This window comes from Lynx rufus, unplaced genomic scaffold, assembly GCF_022079265.1.
Source record: "Lynx rufus isolate CCGP_SWC_20201006 ecotype Redwood Valley unplaced genomic scaffold, mLynRuf1.p SCAF_37, whole genome shotgun sequence".
NCBI lineage: Eukaryota > Metazoa > Chordata > Mammalia > Carnivora > Felidae > Lynx > Lynx rufus.
The window spans coordinates 2,169,188-2,186,401 of record NW_025814853.1 but is presented as its reverse complement, the minus strand read 5'-3'; the positions used below and the strand labels follow the sequence as shown (position 1 = coordinate 2,186,401).

Here is a 17,214-nt window from a genome sequence, read left to right as displayed (position 1 = left end):
GGACAGTGCGGTCACTGGGCTGGAGTGAGAATGTAACCCCTGCCTGCCAGGCCCCATGCAAGGTTCCCCGACGCCCACATAGCCCAGGCTCCTCCCCCCCCACCCCCCCCCCGCTGGGGTCCTTGACACTCATTTCCAAAGGGCTATCTTGGCCTCCCACCATGCCTCCAGTTTGGAAGCTGGAGACCCAGATGAAAAAGCAGAGAATTGCCTAATAAAGATGCTCTCTGGGAGAGAAGGGGCCAGCCCTCCCTGGACGTGTACAGGTGGGGTCATTGGCTCCATTTTCCACTCACACACAGGACAGATCCTGCTCCCTGGCCCGGGCTCTGCCTGCCACCGGCTCCCCTAGAGCCCTTCTCAGAAGTGGCTGCGGTTCCCATGTGGACTGAGCCCAGGCTGGGCCCCCGCATTTCTTCGGTGATGGTTGAGGCGGGGGGATCTGGAGGGGAATGGGGTGAGACAGACTCACCCCTGGCAAAGCAGCAGCCCCTGCCTAGCGGGGGAGAAGAAGGATCCTCACCTCATCCTCTGGATGCCCCAGAGCAGCTCAGAGAGGTTCATGAATGTGCCTGAGGTCACACAGCCTTTGTGTTGGAGAAGCCACAGGGGTCTCCCACGGGACATCGGTACCCTGTCTGTTCTGGTGATTGATCTCACGTGTGGGAGGTGAGTGTGGAGGGGGCACAGGGTCAAAAATGGCCACTGACTTTCACTTCAGTCCTGAAAACTTCAGGTGGGGCAGGATGAGCCGGGTGTCTGTGCCAGCAGGGATTGGATGGGGGGGGAGGCCACCCAGCACTGACGTGGTTGGGGAGGGGATCCAGGTGGGGGCAGGGGATTGGAGCCCAAAGGACGTGGGCGGGCGTGAGCCAGGGAGTTGCTAATGCCAAAGGGGGACTTCTAGAATGAACACCATGGCCCTGGACCTCCACGGGCGTTTGGAGGTCCTGCCACGAACTCGTGGCTTTTAACACGCGCAGATGGGCTTACGTGGAAGTCCGGCCGTGAGTGTGTGGTGAATGCACCCCGACCTCCTAGCTCTGTCACTGAGTGGCCCGGGAGCAGGGACATCCCACGGCTGAGCGCACACCCGGGGCCCAGATCTTTGCTTCTATTACCATTCTCCATTGGAAAGATTTGGGGATCCTTGGAGAAATGACTAATTGCAGGAGAAGTACGAGATGAGCCGGGGACATCTTACTGAGCAAGAGAGCAAAAGTCCTCAGATCATGACAAGGACACACCGAGGGACAGTGCAAATCTGGGATACACTAGAACACGGGGAAGAAAACCAGTGATAGTCACGGATTACAACCCGCTGAATAAAATAGGAAACCACGAGTCTGCACGGATATCGATCAGTTGATAAATTGGAAGTTTGATAGGGACCGGGATATTTAGTTTCGAATTACCTGGCCCCAAAACACTCATTAATTACAAACGAGAAAGAGGTAACTTTACGGTGGAGAAGCCTATGTAATCAGGCCATCAAAGAGAACATCGTCCGTGATTGGACAAAGCAAAGTCTGGCAGCACCCGCTAGGATTCAGTGAAAACAGGTCATCACTTCTAAGATATTCCTGCCAAAGAAACGTAACTTAAATCTCGGAATGAGTGTAGTAGGCACAAAGGCCTCCCCAAAGATGTGCACCCCTTAACCTCTGGAACCTGTGAATGTTTCCTCATCTGGCCCAGGGGACTTGGTAGAAAGGGACTAGGGTAATAGGCCTTGAGATGGGAAAATTATCCGGGGTTATCTGATGAGCTCAATCTAATCATGTGACTCCTTACAACTGGAAAACTTTTCCTGGCTGGGTCAGAGAAATGCACATTGAGGGGAAGTTGACCCCTCCCTCCGTTGAAGCTCTGAGAGTGGAGGAAGGGGACCATGAGGTGGCCTCCAGAACCTGGGGACGGCCCTCCGTTTACAGCTGGCAAGAAAACAGGGCTATTGGGCCTACCACTCTAAGGAAGTGAATTCTGTGGGCGTTCAGGAGCGGGAAACTGATTTTCCCCTAGGGCTTCCGGAAAGGGGGTGGCCTGCCCAGGCCCTGACTTCAGTTGCTGAGACCCATACTGGACTTCTGACCTACAGAACCGTAAGATAAGGGATTTGTGTTGGGTAAACTGATAGGTTTATAGTGATTTGCTACAACAGCAATGGAGAACTAATACAATGAGGAGACAGCAGACAGGCCCAGTATGAGGGACATAGGGTTAGTTATCAAGCACATAGAAAGAACTTCTCAAAATTCATAAGCTAATTAGAAGAATGGGTCAAAAGGACCAGGCATTCCACAGAAGAAATACGAATGGACAATAAAAAATACGAGTAGGTGGTTAACCTACAAGTAAGGAGAACAAATTAAAACCACAGGAAGATTTCATTTTAGTCACCAGACTGACCACATCGATGATACCAAGTGATGGTGACAATTCAGAGCAGGGGAGCGCAACGTATGGCCCTCAGGCCAAATTGGGCCAGCCAATATTTTTGTAAATAAAGTTTTATTGGAACACAGACACGCTCCTCTGTTTACGTATTGCCTAGCGCTGCTTTTGAGCTACGACAGCAGAACTGAATGGCTGGGATAGAGTCCACATGGCTTGCAAAGCAGAACACATCGTTTGCTATCTGACTCTTTGCAGGAAAGTTTTCCAGCCTCCGACGTAAACTCGCAAGAACTCTTATAAGTACTCTGAAGTACAGTATAAGCAGTTCGGCCATATCTAGGAACATCGAAGGCTCGCATACTCTTGGATCTACAATTCCCCTCGTAGGTTCCTGCTCTAGAGAAACTCTAACAGAGGAAAGAGACAATACCGTCACTGTATCACTGTTTATAATGGCAAATAACTGGAAACAAGTCAGGTGCCCTCAGCAGGAGCATAAACACATGTATTCTGGGCTTTCTGAACAGTAGACTTCCAGAGAGCAGCAAGAAGGAATGATTCAGGGCAGCAGTATGATGGTGAATCTTGCCAACGGTTGAGTCAAAAGGGAAGTTACAGAAGAATACACACATGTGGGTCCACGAGTAGAAACATCAAAAAGGCCCAAATGCTCTACCCCCATACGCTGCTGAATTAGTTAGGCTACAACTTGGGCTTCATGCAACGGAGTCCAAAGTAGCAATGGCTTAAACGGGAGGTTTGTCTGCACTCCGTGGAGCAGTGTGGAGGAGGCAGTCAGGGGCTGGGATGATGGCTCTGCAACCTCATGTTGTCCAGGGATCCAGGCTCCTTGCAGCTGGCTGTTCCACTCCTGCCACGGTCCGCATGGCCCGAGCCGGCTTCCGCCCATGACCTCTATGTTACAAGCAGTAGGATGAAGCGTCACCAGACACGAGGGAGGCTGGGAAGTGCGTTCTTTATCCTAGGCAGCCGCATGTGCTGGCGAAATTTGGGAGACAGAAAAAATGAATATTAAGAGACAAATAGTAAACTTCCCAGTAATTGTTTAGGGATATATCCATGTGTGGTAAACCTTTAAAGGAAAGTAATGAGGGGGTGCCTGGGTGGCTCCGTAGGGTAAGCATCTAACTCTTGATCTCAGCCCAGATCTTTTTTTTTTTTTAATGTTTATTTTTGACAGAGAGACAGAGCACTTGCCTTATATCCTCTCCCAGCAGCTGGTAACTCTTCCTGTGCACAGTTCCAGCTTGCTTGGATTTACTTGCTTCCTCTTGAGAAGGTCCTTCCCAGCCCTCCTGTCTCTATCCATCCAGTCAGCAGACACATAGTGAGCATCGCCAGGTGCCAGGAATTCACAGATGTCTCAGGGCCTCTCTCCATTCTCTCCCTTAGTCTTCCATTCCTGTTTGTCCCTCAAGGCCAGGCCTAGAAGCTACCTCCTTCTTGAAGCCCGCCTAGATTTCAGGAGTCCTACTGGTCTCCACCTCTCTTGTCCTCTCACAGTACTTCCTCTGCTCCTTTTACAATGTTAGCTTCTCTCTTTGCACTGATCCACGTGTAGTGCTAAAGGGCGCCGGCCCAAGAGGCAGATCCCCACGCCCTCTCCTACCAGCTGTGCGCCCACCAAACCTCTCTGTGCCTCCGCGTGTCACTCGTAAAACGGAGGTGCTAGCTCCTCCACACTGGTTCGGTGTTCAGCTCCAACACTTAAGCCCCCGTCCCCGCGGCCAGGGTACCCAGCACACGCCCCGAAATCGGTCCCAAAGTGTAATCGCTGAAACTGAACCCCCCAAGCCCCGCTCTTCCCCGAAAGGCGCCGCGCTGCCCTTTCTCTCTTGACCGCCACTGACCTTGTCCTCCAGCCCCTGCAAGGCGAGGCTCAAGAAACCGGATCCGCGGGAAAAGCGGCCTGAAGCTCCGGACGGATGCGGACCCTCATCCCGAACACGGCAGACCCCGCCTGCAACCCGCCGACCGCAGGCCCCCGGCCCCGCCCCGGAAGCCCGCACCTGCTTCTCATTGGCTCACGATCCGCCGAGGCCCGCCCCACCAGGCCACGTCGATTCTTCCTTCACGCCAGCCCCGCAAGACACCGCCTGCCCTTCCAGGCCCGCCTTTCATTGGTGCTCGCCCCTCAGAGCCCGCCTCCTGCCGTCACTTCCGGGCAGAGGAGGCTGCGGAAGGCGGAAGTGTTCTCGCAGAGGCGGCCGTGAAGTCGGGCTGAGGTGTCCCTGGCTGCTGCCTGGCTACTCTTCCGCGTGTGGGCGCGGGGACCCGGAGGCGGCCAGCGAGAGCTAGTGGGGGAGGGGGGCGATGCCATGAGGCAGCCGGAAAGCCTGGCGAGGTCTGGAGGTTGACTGTCCCTGCCGCCTTCCCGTGAGGCCGCCGCCTCCAGGCAGCCGCCCGTTCCCCTCAGGGTCTCGCATCCTGCGGTCGTCCAGCGCCTGGGACCGGGGCTCCCGGGCCCTAGACACCGCGCTATGACGGCGGCCGCCGCCTCCAACTGGGGGCTGATCACCAACATAGTGAACAGCATAGTAGGGGTCAGTGTGCTCACCATGCCTTTCTGCTTCAAACAGGTGAGTCCAGCGGGACAGGGGTCGCCCCCTCGCCGCCGCGGGCTCACCCGGCCCAGGGTCCGCTGTTGGCGGGGCGCGGGGAGCCAGGGCCGGGTGGATGTGCGGGAGAAGCCCCAGAGGGATTCCCTCCGTAAAAGGCGCGCGGTAGCGGAGTTTCGGCCTCGGCCGGAGAGTTCCCGGTTAACCGCTTGAGACCCCAGTGCAGAGCGTGGCAAAGCGGAGTGATGTTTCCCAGGTGGGGAGTGGCCGCAGGATTCGGTGTTATTCCTCTTTAGGACTATAACTTTTTTTTTTTACGGATTTTATTTGTAATCTCTGCACCCAAGAGATTGGGTGCTGGGGCTCGAACTCAGGACCCTGAGATCAACTGAGCCAGGCAGGCGCCCCCTCTTTATTATTATTTTTAAAAACTCTGACCCGACTGCATTTGTAATGGGGGCGTGTGTGTGTGTGTGTGTGTGTGTGTTGGGGGGGGCACAAGTCAAGTCCTTCGGTCCTGGAACTAGATTGGGGTGTTGGTTCCAAGGTCGTTACAGAACTTGCTAGATTGTGGGTGTCACCATATGTAAATCTTACCTCGGTTGAAAAAAATCGGAAATCTATTTAAAAATAGGTGTCGGGCATTAACGACCGGATGGAAAAAAGTCACCATTTTTGAGATGTGGATTCATTTGGCTTCTGTTTAAATAACGCACAAAAAATAGGTGTTTGGGACTTTAGAAGAGGAACGTTGGTGAAATTGTCAATTGGGCAACTTCTTCCCTAAAAATGAACTTCTCAGCTTCAGTGCCCGGTGGATGGAGTTGCGGTTCTCCCTGCCCGCTGGAGAGAGCTGCTTCCTGGGGGGGGGGGGGGGGGGAGAGGAGGGAGAGGGCAGGTGGCCCGCAAGTCCACACATACCAGTCTTGCATGATGAAACCAAATAGGTAGAAAAATGAAAATAAAATGACGTTTTGGAACTGAAAGTGGGCATCAGTAGTTTGGTTTTGGAGTAACAGACACTTTGCATTTTTCATATTGAGCATCTTTTGGATAAAAATAGCACATTTATGTTTTTAATCTGGAGATTCTTTTTTTTTTTAATTTTAAAAGAGTGCTTATTTATTTTTGAGAGACAGAGACACAACACAAGCAGGGGAGGGGCAGAGAGAGAGGGAGACACAGAATCCGAAGCGGGCTCCAGGCTTCAAGCCGTCAGCACAGAGCCCGATGTGGGGCTCGAACCCACGGACCGTGAGATCGTGACCTGAGCCGAAGTCAGATGCTTAACTGACTGAACCCTCCAGGTGCCCCTAAAAATTTTTTATTTTAAGTAGGCTCCACCCCCAACATGGGGCTTGAACTCATGACCCTGAGATTAAGAGTCACATGCTCTACTGACTGGAGCCAGCCAGGCACCCCTGAATCTGCATTCAATTTTTTTTTAATGTTTATTTATCTTGAGAGAGAGAGAGAGAGAACGAGTGAGGGAGGGGCAGAGGGAGAGGGAGGGAGAGGATCCCAAGCAGGCTTTGCACTGTCCCTGTGGAGCCTGATGCGGGGCTTGAACCCACGGACCGCGAGATCATGACCTGAGCCACCCAGGTGTCCCTTTATCTATTTATTTTTATTTTTATTAAAAAAATTTTTTTTTTAACCTTTATTTATATTTTTGAGACAGAGAGAGACAGAGCATGAGCAGGGGAGGGTCAGAGAGAGGGAGACACAGAATCTGAAACAGACTCCAGGCTCCGAGCTGTCAGCACAGAGCCCGACGCGGGGCTCGAACTCACGGACCGCGAGATCACGACCTGGCTGAAGTCAGACGCTTAACCGACTGCGCCACCCAGGCGCCCCATGCCAGAGCATTTAAACGTGGGCCAGACTCACTGGCCCAGGAGGAGCTCACAGCTGAGTGGCGGAGGCCCACGTGCACGCACAGAACCGCAAGTGGTTCCCCCGTCCTGAGGGCCTGGCGGGGTTGGGACAGCCACTCTCGTCTGGCCATGGCATCCCCTCTGTGGGCGGCCCTCGGCTGGAGCGCAGCAGGAGGCCAGCGGGCACTTTGGGGATGTGTGTGCTTAGTGTCCGACAGCCATGCCATTTAAAAAAAGTTGGTCTGGGGCTTTTTTTGTTTGTCTGGTTGTAGTAACTCGGGTCCTTTAAGCAAAAATGGACATTTTGCCGAAGCAAAACACCCTCTTAGGTGTCCTCGTGCCGGGTTGTGAGAAAGTGAGCGCACACGGGTAACTAGCTCCCGAGTCAAGGAACACAGCCTTGCCAGCACTGTCCCCTCCACTGGCGGCCCACCCTCTCACCTCTAGGGCCGTCCGTGGGTGGTGCCTCTGTGTTGACGTTATGGACACAGAATCATCCTGCTATGTGCATTTTAAATAAAAAAAAATTTTTTTTTTAATTGAATTTTTTGAGAGAGACAGAGCACGAGCAGGGCAGGGGCCGAGAGAGAGGGAGACGCGGAATCCGGAGCAGGCTCCAGGCTCCGAGCTGTCGGCACAGAGCCCGACGCGGGGCTCGAACCCATGAACTGTGAGCTCATGACCTGAGCTGAAGTCGGACGCTCAACTGGCTGAGCCCCCCAGGCGCCCCTGCTATGCGTCTTTTAATGTCTACCTACCTACCTGTGCATTTTAATGTCTGTTATACAGATATGCTACAATTCGTTCCCTTCCCTGCATCTGGAGCTCTGTGGGCACCTGTGCGCGGGCTTTGCCGGCACGTGTGCATTTCTCTGGGGTGTTTATCTTCGAGTAGAATCGCTGATTTGTAGGATATGTTATATGTTCGTCTCTGGTCGACACCAGTAGGACACTTGTTTCTTCAGCTTTTATTTTTTTGTTTTATTTTTTTTTTCCCTGCAAATATGGGTAATGCGCTTAGATTACACAGGAAAAAAGGGAGTGAGAAGGAAACGACATCTAAGTGAGTCACCCAAAAATTCTTACAAAAGTCCGAGGCTGGGTGTAGCCCCCAGGAACCGAGTCACCGTTGACGTTAGGAACTAATGGAAAATTTTACAAAAGTCTGCTCGTTGCAGCATTCAGACACTTATACGAAAGAAGGGAGGGCTCTCTCTACAGGGCTCCTGACTTGTAACAGGGACCCCTGGTACCTCACCTGACACGGGGGACCCGGAAGTCAGAGAGGAAAGACGACTGGATAAAACAAATACAGTCACGGAAGTTCTCTACTGGTCTGCTCTGTAGGGGCACCAACCTTCGGGTTGTTTCCCCTGCTCTCAACTCAACCTCAAAACCCAGTCCCAAGACGCTGTGTTTATTTCAGTTGCTTAAATTTTTTTTTTATTACCACGAGTGGGGGAGAGGGGCAGAGAGGGGGGAGAGAGAGAGAGAGAGAGAGAGAGAATCTTGAGCAAGCCCCACACCTAGTGTGGAACCGGACTTGGGGCTCAATCTCATGACCCTGGGATCATGACCTGAGCCAAAATCAAGAGTTGGATGCCCAACTGACTGAGCCACCCAGGCGTTTTGACCTTGTGTTTATTTCTAAAAATGCTCTAGCCCTTTAGACGCTCCCCAAGGTTTCCTAGTCCCTGCCCTGGAGCTGTTTCTTCAGCTTTCGATTACAGATAAATCTTCCGTACGTGCGGGTTTTGGAGTGAACGTGTATGTGTGCATTTCTCCCGGGAAAATAGCAGGGGGTGCGATCGCTGGGTCAGATGGTGTCTCTGGAACTCGTAAGAAAGGTGTCAATGTCATTTTTAATCTCTTCCTTCCGGAATGTGGTCACCACTCATAGCTGCTGATGTAAGTGGCTAGAAGGTGGCGAACTGCGGGGTGCACGCGGAGAACTGGGGGGGCCGCTCATTGGTGGCACCTGGCTGTTCATTAAGACTCGGAGAGGCCACCGAGGAAATGGTGTCCGTGGCACTCTTTCAGGGCCACGACGCATGTGGCCGCCACACGTGGGGAATCGGTCCCTGTCAGCGCTGGGAATTGCCACCCGTGGGCAGAGAAGCGAGGCAGAGCCCGGGTCTTGGGTCAGCAAGAGCGGAGGGAGGCGGGGAGGGCTCTCGGGAGCCACGCGCGTGAGGCCACAGTACCGGCTGGCTTTATTTTGTCTCTTTTTCTCCCAACCCTCCAGTGTGGCATTGTCCTGGGGGCCCTGCTCTTGGTTTTCTGCTCTTGGATGACACACCAGTCCTGCATGTTCCTGGTGAAGTCCGCCAGCCTGAGCAAGCGGAGAACGTACGCCGGCCTGGGTGAGAGCGCTGGCCCCTGGCGCGGTGGCCCCAGCCCGAAGCCCCTTCTTAGGCAGGCAGCACGCGCTCTGGCGCCGGGCCCTTTCTCCCTCGTTCGTTTGCTTTTCGTCCACTTTATGCTTCCGGACTTCCTTGAACGGCATTTCTTTTCCTTATCGTAAAGCGTAACTCGGTTTTCAAAAACCGTTAACGGAAACACATGCGTTACCATCGAGGGGACCCTTGTTCCGCCGTCCCCGACTTGTGCAAATACCCGGGGGGAGTCTCCCTTCCGAACTCCGGCGGGACCCGCGGGCCTCAGGCCCGGGGTCTGCTGTGCTTCCGCGCCGTGGATGCCATGGGGGAGACGGTCATGGGCTTGGGCCGGTGGCGGGCCCGTCACCTGTCTCCCTAGCGGTGCTGTTTCCCCGATGCCCATGGTTGTAATTTTGTGTCCTTTAATTCTGTCTTCCTTGGATTTTGGGCGAGGGCGAGGGCGAGGAGGCTGCGCTTTCTGCTTCCTTTTGGTTTGGACTGTTTCCTAGGCCACTTGGCTTCAAGGGCGAGCCCCTTACTTTCCTAGCGTCCTCGGGCTGGTGTGGATTTCGCGCCGCGGATGTCTGGCGTGGGGGATCTCAGAGCTGGGCAGAGTCCCTGGGCTCCGGACCAGAGCCCCTCCCCGGCCTCCCCCACCTCCCGCCAGCGTGTGGCCGGGGCGCCGGGGCCGAGAGGAGGCGGCGAGAGGAAGTGGCGTGCAGATTCCAGGGGGCCAAACGAAATAAAATCATCTGCAGGGTCCGCGCATGGGCTTTTGGCGGCTCCACCTCGGGTTTCCTTCCAGTTTGTCGGCTTTGCGTCGGCACCAAGCTGCCAGCATCCGCTCTGACCTCAGAGCCGAAGGGGCGCCTCCTTCTCTCCTCCCCGAAGAGAGCCGTGCTCTCAGGCCGTCGTCGTCGTCGTCGTCGGAGCCACCTGAGGAAGTGATAGTGACAGGTGAACGGACCGCGCCGGGATGAATCGTGCTCCGGGGCACCCCTTCCCCGCCTGTAGGGCCCTGGCCTCGGGGTCCCCTCTCTCCTCTCTGAGGGTCTCCATACGGCGGGGTTTCCCGAGAAGACGGCCCACGAGGTGCTTGGTTGTGCCCTGAAAGAGGACGTGTGACCCTAGACCCGGGAAGGCTGCGGGTTTGACAGCGGTCCATCTGATTATTCTTAGAAAGTCCCCGAGAAGGCAAACCGATGTGGTGGTACATGAGAGGCCGAAAGGGAATCGGACAGTGGGCGCCCGTCTACGCAGCTGCCTGGGCCCCCCCCCCCCACGTGCTTGGGGCGACTGCAGCTCCACTGCTAGAAGCAGAAGAGGCCCCAAACCACCACTGGTCTTCGGTTGTGGGTGGTGCCTTTCGTCCAGCAAAGTGGCTCAGTTGGGTGAGCTCCCACCTGCGGCCTCGGCTGCCTGGTGTCCAGCCTCGGGCCTGGCCCCGTCTCCCAGAAACAGAGACCCCGCCACTCAGAGAGGAGTCCTCGACAGGAGAAGAGTGTCTCTCGGACCCACACCTGGGCGGAGACCTACTGAAGGGTCTTCCTCTCCATCCTCTGCCTCCGGGAAGAGACCGTGAGAGCTTGCGCCACGGCTGGAGAGGGTGGCCCTCGAGGAGGCGCCCCGCATCCCGGTGCCACGGGGTCAGGACGGACCGTCTCTGTCAGCAGACCTCCTGGCCCCGGCGTGCATCGTCCGCTGGGTCCGTGGGCGTCGGGCAGCCGTGGAAGACAGGGACGTGGACAGATGGCCTTCGGCCAGACCTGGAGACCGTGCAGGGCTGGGGCGGGGGCGAAGCTCAAACAAATAGGCCGTTTGGGGCACTAACGCTCCACGGCTGTTTGGGGGGGGGGGGTGCGTACGGGCCGTTTTCACAGGTATGTCTGCCTCGCCCAGACGTGAGTCTACGATGGTTTTGCAGTGTGGTGATCCCCCGCGGTGGTCACGTGCTGCCCCCTCCCTGTGACCCGTGTGCAGGTGGCTGCTGGACAGGGAGCTCGGCTGGTCGGGAAATAGAGCGCCGGGCGGTTTTTGCTGTTGTTACTTCTGTGTGTTTGTGGCGTTGGCTGCTCACGGGCCGTGTTGGCGAATCTCCTCCACTTCTCACCTCCTGCTTCCTCACCCTGTGTAGCCTGCTTCACGCAGACTTTTCTAAACCTTGCCTTCAGAAGACAGACCTGCGGGCCAGTCCGCCTCCTCCAGTGGCCTCAGCCCCCGTGAGGCCACCCTGAGCCCGCACCCCGACCTGTGGAGTGTGGCCGGTGCTTCCAGGCTCTCAGTTGTGAGCACCAGATGCTTTGGTGCTGTGTCCGTGGTCTCGTCGTCCGACCTCCCGGGGGCCTGGTCAGCCTGCTGCCCGCTCCGGGGCCCGGGGTGGGGCCTGCAGGGGGCCTGTCCGGCCAGTTTTCTCCCTGCCTGTCTTCAGATGTGTGACCCACACGTGTGGGTACGTGGCTTGGGCACGAGGGCTATAAAGCCAAGCCTCCTGATGCCCAGGGGTCTCTACACCCTCATTTATGCAACAAATGTTTTATTGTCCTCTGTGCAGGTGGCACTGGGGAATCAAATGCGGTCCGAGGCCCGGCTCTGGGGATGGCTGGGTTGCGGTCGCCGTCCTGTCTTGAACGGCACAGTTTAGTGTGCGCACCACCTCCTCTGCCCTGCTGATGCTGGGCGGTGGTCCGGAGGAGGCTTTGGACAGCTGGCGGAGAGAGCGGGAGTGCGGTCCGGCTCCCGCACTGAGCCCGGTGGTCTGAGAGCTCTGTGTCCGTGGCAGCCTCAGGGCCTTGGGCCGAGCAGTGGCCCCCAGGAGGAGCTGCCACCCTGTCTCCCAGGGAAGGACTGGGAGAGCCTCCTGGCACCAGTCCTAGCTCAGCACGAGTGCACTGGTTAGGCTGGTACGGGGCCACGCCTACTGCTGGTCCTCATGAGGCCCGGCCTGTTAGCTGCAGAGTGCCCATCACCGGCCGGGGAAGGGTGGGGGGGAAACGGCCTGGCTTAGCTCTGGTCCACACCCAGACCAGATGGGGCTTGCTCAGAAACCCTCTTGCGGACGCCTGCCAGCCCAATGGGGCCGGTCTGGCGCTGTGGTTCCACCCTTGAGGGGCAGTCCCGGGCCCCCTCTGCCCTTCCAAGCACCGTGCCAGGCGGGAGGCTGGGGCTTGGGGGCTGCTGGGCATTTCTGTTTGAGACTCCGGGTTGGAGGTTGCTGAGAGATCTGCACTTGAAGTAGGGGCAGGGTAGGTAAAGAAAGGAGTGAGTGGGGAGGCCAGGAACTGGGATGGCCCGGTCAGGATGTCATTTTGAGTGTCTGGGTGAAGAGGGTCACCTCCCACCGTGCTCCTCTGCTTCCTAGAGTACCTTCCATTTTCTTGCTGTCCAGGCTGCGGGCGCGTCCTGGAATTGTTTCTGGCAGCTGCTCTGAGCATTTGGAGTATGCTGTAGACATTCCACCTCCTTGTGCAGAAGGAGAAGGACTGGGAGGGCCAGGAACCGGGCCACCTCTGCGGGGCACTGAGTTCCGGGTCACGTCCAGGGCTATGCTGCCTGCCGGCCGTCCTTGGGGGCCTTGGAGCACTTCCCTTTGGTGACAGCAGACCTTCAGCTACTGGCTGCCGTCTGGAGTCCTTCGTTCGTGAAGGCCTCAACTTGGCCTTGAGTCTCCGGCGGGGAGTCAGACAAACCAGGGAGGCCCGCTCGTCGTAGCCCGTGTCGCCTGTGCCAAGCTCCCTTGCTCTTGGCAGCCCTGTGCCTCTTCCGAAGTCATTTAAAAGTGACGAGTGTTGTTTGGACTCATTGACACCAACTGGCCTGCATGTTTCCTGCTCTCCGAGTCCCTCGGAGCAGGAAGCTGGGCTGTGCGCTCACACCCCCTCTCCGGTTGCCCCCGGGGGATGGGGACTTGCCTGGACGGCGGGGACTTGCCTGGATGCGGGGTTCCCGGACCACTGTTCAGTCCTGGGAAGGGCCTTGTGGAGCCAGCTCTTAACCTCTCATCTGCTCAAAGCCATTCTGTTGCCAAGAAGGAAGGACAGGCAACTCCCCTCCACCGTGGGACACGCTGTTCACCATCCTGAAAAGGGGCAGGCCTGAGACGTCTTGTCCCCTCCCACCCAAAGTGCCCCACCAGAAAGGATTCTCAGAGTTTTCTTCTGAAATCACAGAGAGTGAACATAAGAGCCCTGAACCAGGTCCCTTTGGCGTGAGCCTGGAGAACCGGCGCTCTGGGGTGACGGGGAAGCGAGGTCGCCTGGCACTGTCCGCCCTGTCCCCGCCCTTCCCCCGCCCGTGTGCACCTGCAGCCTCGGGTCCGGGCCGGCCTCCTTCAGGGCTGCGTGTGGGAGACTGCCACTTTGCAGGGACAGCTTTCCTTTCCTTTGTTTTGTTTTGTTTTGTTTTGTTTTGAATGAGAAAAGTCAACTGCCTGTGTCTTTCCTTTGCTTTGTTCTTTTTCCCGTGCTTTCCTTGATGGTAGACCGGAAGCAGCACGGACCCAAAATCCTAGCACGCTCTCCTCACACCCGTGAAACTCCAGACCGTGGGTCCTTGTCACGTGGCCGTCCTCACCTCGTTTTTAGAGGCGTTTTTGGTGGCGCGCTTTTCGTGTTCTTGGCCGGGAGCTGACTCTCTGTTTCCGCCCTAGCGCTGCACGCCTACGGGAGAGCGGGGAAGATGCTGGTGGAGACCAGGTAGGTGGAGCGGCCTCGCCGACCTGACGCCCGCTGCCCTGCGTCGCCCGTGCTGAGAAGCCGGGGACGGCTGCTGCGTGAGCCACGTGCCTCAGACGTGCATTGGTTTAGAAGGCTACCCTGTTCTGAGGTGTCGCTTACTGATGAGTTGAGAGTTCAAGTTAGTGTTCTCTTAAAATGATTAGAGTCGAGGGTGAAAGTCTTACTTAAGCCTCAGGACCGGACAGCTCGGAACACAGCACAGCGGCGCTCGCTTAGCTGGGGCCCCTTCCTCGGCACCCCTCCCGAAGCCCCTGCGCCCCCAGCCCCGCACGCTGTCGCCTCAAGGCGGCATCAGATTGGAAATGTCCTATCTTTCTCCCTTTGGAGTGAAGTTTTGCGAGAAGAAAAAATTGCCGGGAAATTGCCCTTTTAGACTTCTAAATCAGGGAATCGTGAACGCAGAAGAACAACTCTCTTTGGAAGCAGTCGATTGTTCTTTTAACTTGAGTAGCACCGCGGGGCGTTTTGGTAGCTCCGGAAAGTGTGTGCAGCCCCCCGTGGGGAGAGAAGTTTAGTTGCTCAGTGTTCGTCGCGTGGGATAGAGCGCACTGCGCCCCCCAGCCCCGCAGACCGGTGAACGCTGGGCACCGCGTCTCCCATGGGGCCCGGCTCCGGGCGGTCGCCGGCCAGCCGTGATTGGCGGGGACTCCCCGGGCTCGACCCCTGGCCTCCTGCGAGGATGGTGCCCTCTCAACCCCACCGCGTTCTCCGCAGCATGATTGGGCTGATGCTGGGGACCTGCATGGCCTTCTACGTTGTGATTGGCGACTTGGGGTCCAACTTCTTTGCTCGGCTGTTCGGGTTTCAGGTAAGACACGCCCGGGCCCGGTACCCTGGAGGGTCCGTGGCCGCTCCTGTGGCGGTTCCGCGTGGCGCCCCCGTGGGGCCACTGCTCAGCCCCGTGCGGACGGGAGGGCAGGCGGGATGGGCCGGGGTTGGTTCCAGGCTCGCAGGTTCGTAACGCTGGGGGTCCCCCGGGGCGAGGCCTTCCCGGCATGCTCGGCTCCCCCCAGGTGACCGGCACCTTCCGCGTGTTCCTGCTCTTTGCGGTGTCCCTGTGCATCGTGCTCCCACTCAGCCTGCAGAGGAACATGATGGCCTCCATCCAGTCCTTCAGCGCCATGGCCCTCATCTTCTACACCGTGTTCATGTTCGTGGTGAGTGGAGGCCGCCCGAGGCTCCGGGCTGGCCCCCCGCTGCCTTCTGGGGCCGACGGGAACGTGGTTGGCAGCCGGGAGGTGTTAGAGTTATCCTCGTGAGCCCCGGTGGGGCACACGGGCCGCCTGGCCTCGGGGGCCGTCGACGGCGGGGGAGGGGAGTCTTCCGGGGCGGGGGGCGCAGCCGACTCCCCAGGAGACAAAGTGTGGATGCTCCTCGTTTTACGGAAAGACATTTTCTGTGTAGCTTGGGATCGGGAGTCTTGGCGCCAGTGTTTAGTCACGAGGGGGCAAGTTGTTTCTCGATGAACGTGTACAGCCGGCCAGCTCTGGGGGGTCCGGTGTGGAGCTCACGCCTAGAATGCTCCTTTCCTATGAGTGCCCGGAGGCCCCTGGGAGCCGAGCCCCGGACCTGCCTGTTCACAGCGGAGGTCAGAAGCGCCCACTCCTGAGTGAACAGGGTGGAAATACTGCAGTGGGTTTTCCTCAGGACTCCGAGCGCTGGGGGGGGGGTGCGGCCAGCACCCCCAGTTGTGAGGGCCAGTGTGGTGATGGTCGCCCCTGCTCTCCAGACAGCCCTGTCCTCTATGGGTTTGTCTTTTATTCTTTTTTAAAATTTGTTTATCTGAGAGAGAGAGAGAACGAGCGGGGGAGGGACAGAGAGGGAAAGAGAAAGAATCTCAAGCAGGTTCCGTGCTGTCAGCACAGAGCCCAATATGGGGTTCAAACTCACGAACCCCTGAGACCACGACCTGAGCCGAAATCAAGAGTTAAACACTTGACTGAGTCACCCAGGAGCCCCAGGTTTGTCTGGGTCGGGGGTGGCACTCGGCTGCCTCAGTTGGTGGAACGTGCGGCTCTCGATCTCCGGGTTGTGAGTTCGAGCCCCGTGTTGGGTGTAGGACTTACTTTAAAAAAAAAAAAAGAAAAAAGGAGGGACCTGCCCAGTTTGTGGGGACCATCTGGGCCTCGCCGTGTCCTCTCTGTGCCGAGTCCCCAGTGCAGGCAGCCGCCCGGAGGCCCAGGAGGGTCCTGCAGCGAGAGCTCCTGGTGGCTGCGTGCGTCCAGCCCGTGGCACGGCGGAGGGAGCGGACTGGGGACCCCGGGCCCCGGCCGGCAGTGTCAGCTCTTGCTGCAGGGGAGCACGTGGCCGAGGCCCCGGGGGTCCCGGGGCCCGTCCCGGTCGTCCGTGTGTCCTGAGCCCTCCCTTCTTGTCCTCGTGCAGATCATGCTGTCCTCCCTCAAGCACGGCCTGTTCGGCGGGCAGTGGCTGCAGCGGGTCAGCTACGTGCGCTGGGAGGGCGTCTTCCGCTGTATCCCCATCTTCGGCATGTCCTTCGCCTGCCAGTCGTAAGTGCCGTCCGCTCCCAAGGGGCCCCAGGCGCCAGCGTGTTTCGTGGGGCGGGGGTCCGACGCAGGAAGTGGGCGTCGTCTGCTCTCTGTAATTGGTGGCGCGGGCCACCAGCTTGTAATGCCTCGTTTCGCCGTGACTTGTCCCCCCTCCAAGTTGAGGGAGAGAGCTGTGTGTATTTTTATCGAGAGGGAACTCGACTTCATTCCTGAGACGTGCTGCTGGCAGTACTGGGGACAGTGCCCAGTTCGCCACCCCCTCCCCGAAGAGTTGGCTGTGGGCAACACAGAACAGCCCAAAACCATCTGATTCACACAGTCCCAAGCATTTTGCCAAAACCGAGCTGTTCGTGTGAGAATATTTAAAAGGAAATTGCACAAACATTGACTTCCGACTGCCGCCGGGGCGCCTTCGGAGGGGTGTGCGCGTGCGCGAGCGTGCTTTCTCTCTGGCACGCGGGGCTCTGTGAATGCAGATCAGGCGATTTCCAGAATTCCAGCAGCATTACCGTCCTCCCCGGATGACAAGAGCCAGTGATTCATGCCCGGTCGGAACGGTAACCCGCTCAAAAGAGAGGCGTAAATCCGGCACGGACGGGAAAAGACCATCGGTGCACGGGTGGGGGGGCGGGGGTGGGGGGCTGGCGGAGCAGCCCCCCACCCCCGCCCCCCCCGTAGCTCCGCTGGGCACGTATTGTGCCAATCGTAAACTAACGTGGCAGATAAATTTGCTCGTGCTGCTG

General features: G+C 57.5%; 1 protein-coding gene and 1 long non-coding RNA gene across 4 annotated transcripts in view; one reads left to right on the top strand and one right to left on the bottom strand.

Moving 5' to 3' along the window:
• Positions 1-2,829: 2,829 nt before the first annotated feature.
• LOC124522521 (uncharacterized) lies at positions 2,830-4,396 on the bottom strand. Its single transcript, XR_006964799.1, has 2 exons — positions 4,269-4,396; positions 2,830-3,396 (listed from the first exon to the last, which is right to left on the bottom strand). It is a non-coding gene; the product is annotated as an uncharacterized LOC124522521 (long non-coding RNA).
• A 212-nt stretch (positions 4,397-4,608) lies between these two features.
• Positions 4,609-17,214, top strand: part of SLC38A10 (solute carrier family 38 member 10) — a 44,719-nt gene continuing 32,113 nt past the window's right edge. For all 3 annotated transcript variants that reach the window (XM_047094107.1, XM_047094106.1, XM_047094105.1), the window contains exons 1-6: positions 4,609-4,997; positions 9,099-9,216; positions 13,877-13,922; positions 14,679-14,772; positions 14,978-15,121; positions 16,347-16,471. In XM_047094107.1, coding sequence (XP_046950063.1) covers positions 4,899-4,997; positions 9,099-9,216; positions 13,877-13,922; positions 14,679-14,772; positions 14,978-15,121; positions 16,347-16,471 — 626 coding nt within the window. In that variant the 5' untranslated portion in view covers positions 4,609-4,898. The remainder of the gene's footprint in view (positions 4,998-9,098; positions 9,217-13,876; positions 13,923-14,678; positions 14,773-14,977; positions 15,122-16,346; positions 16,472-17,214) is intronic.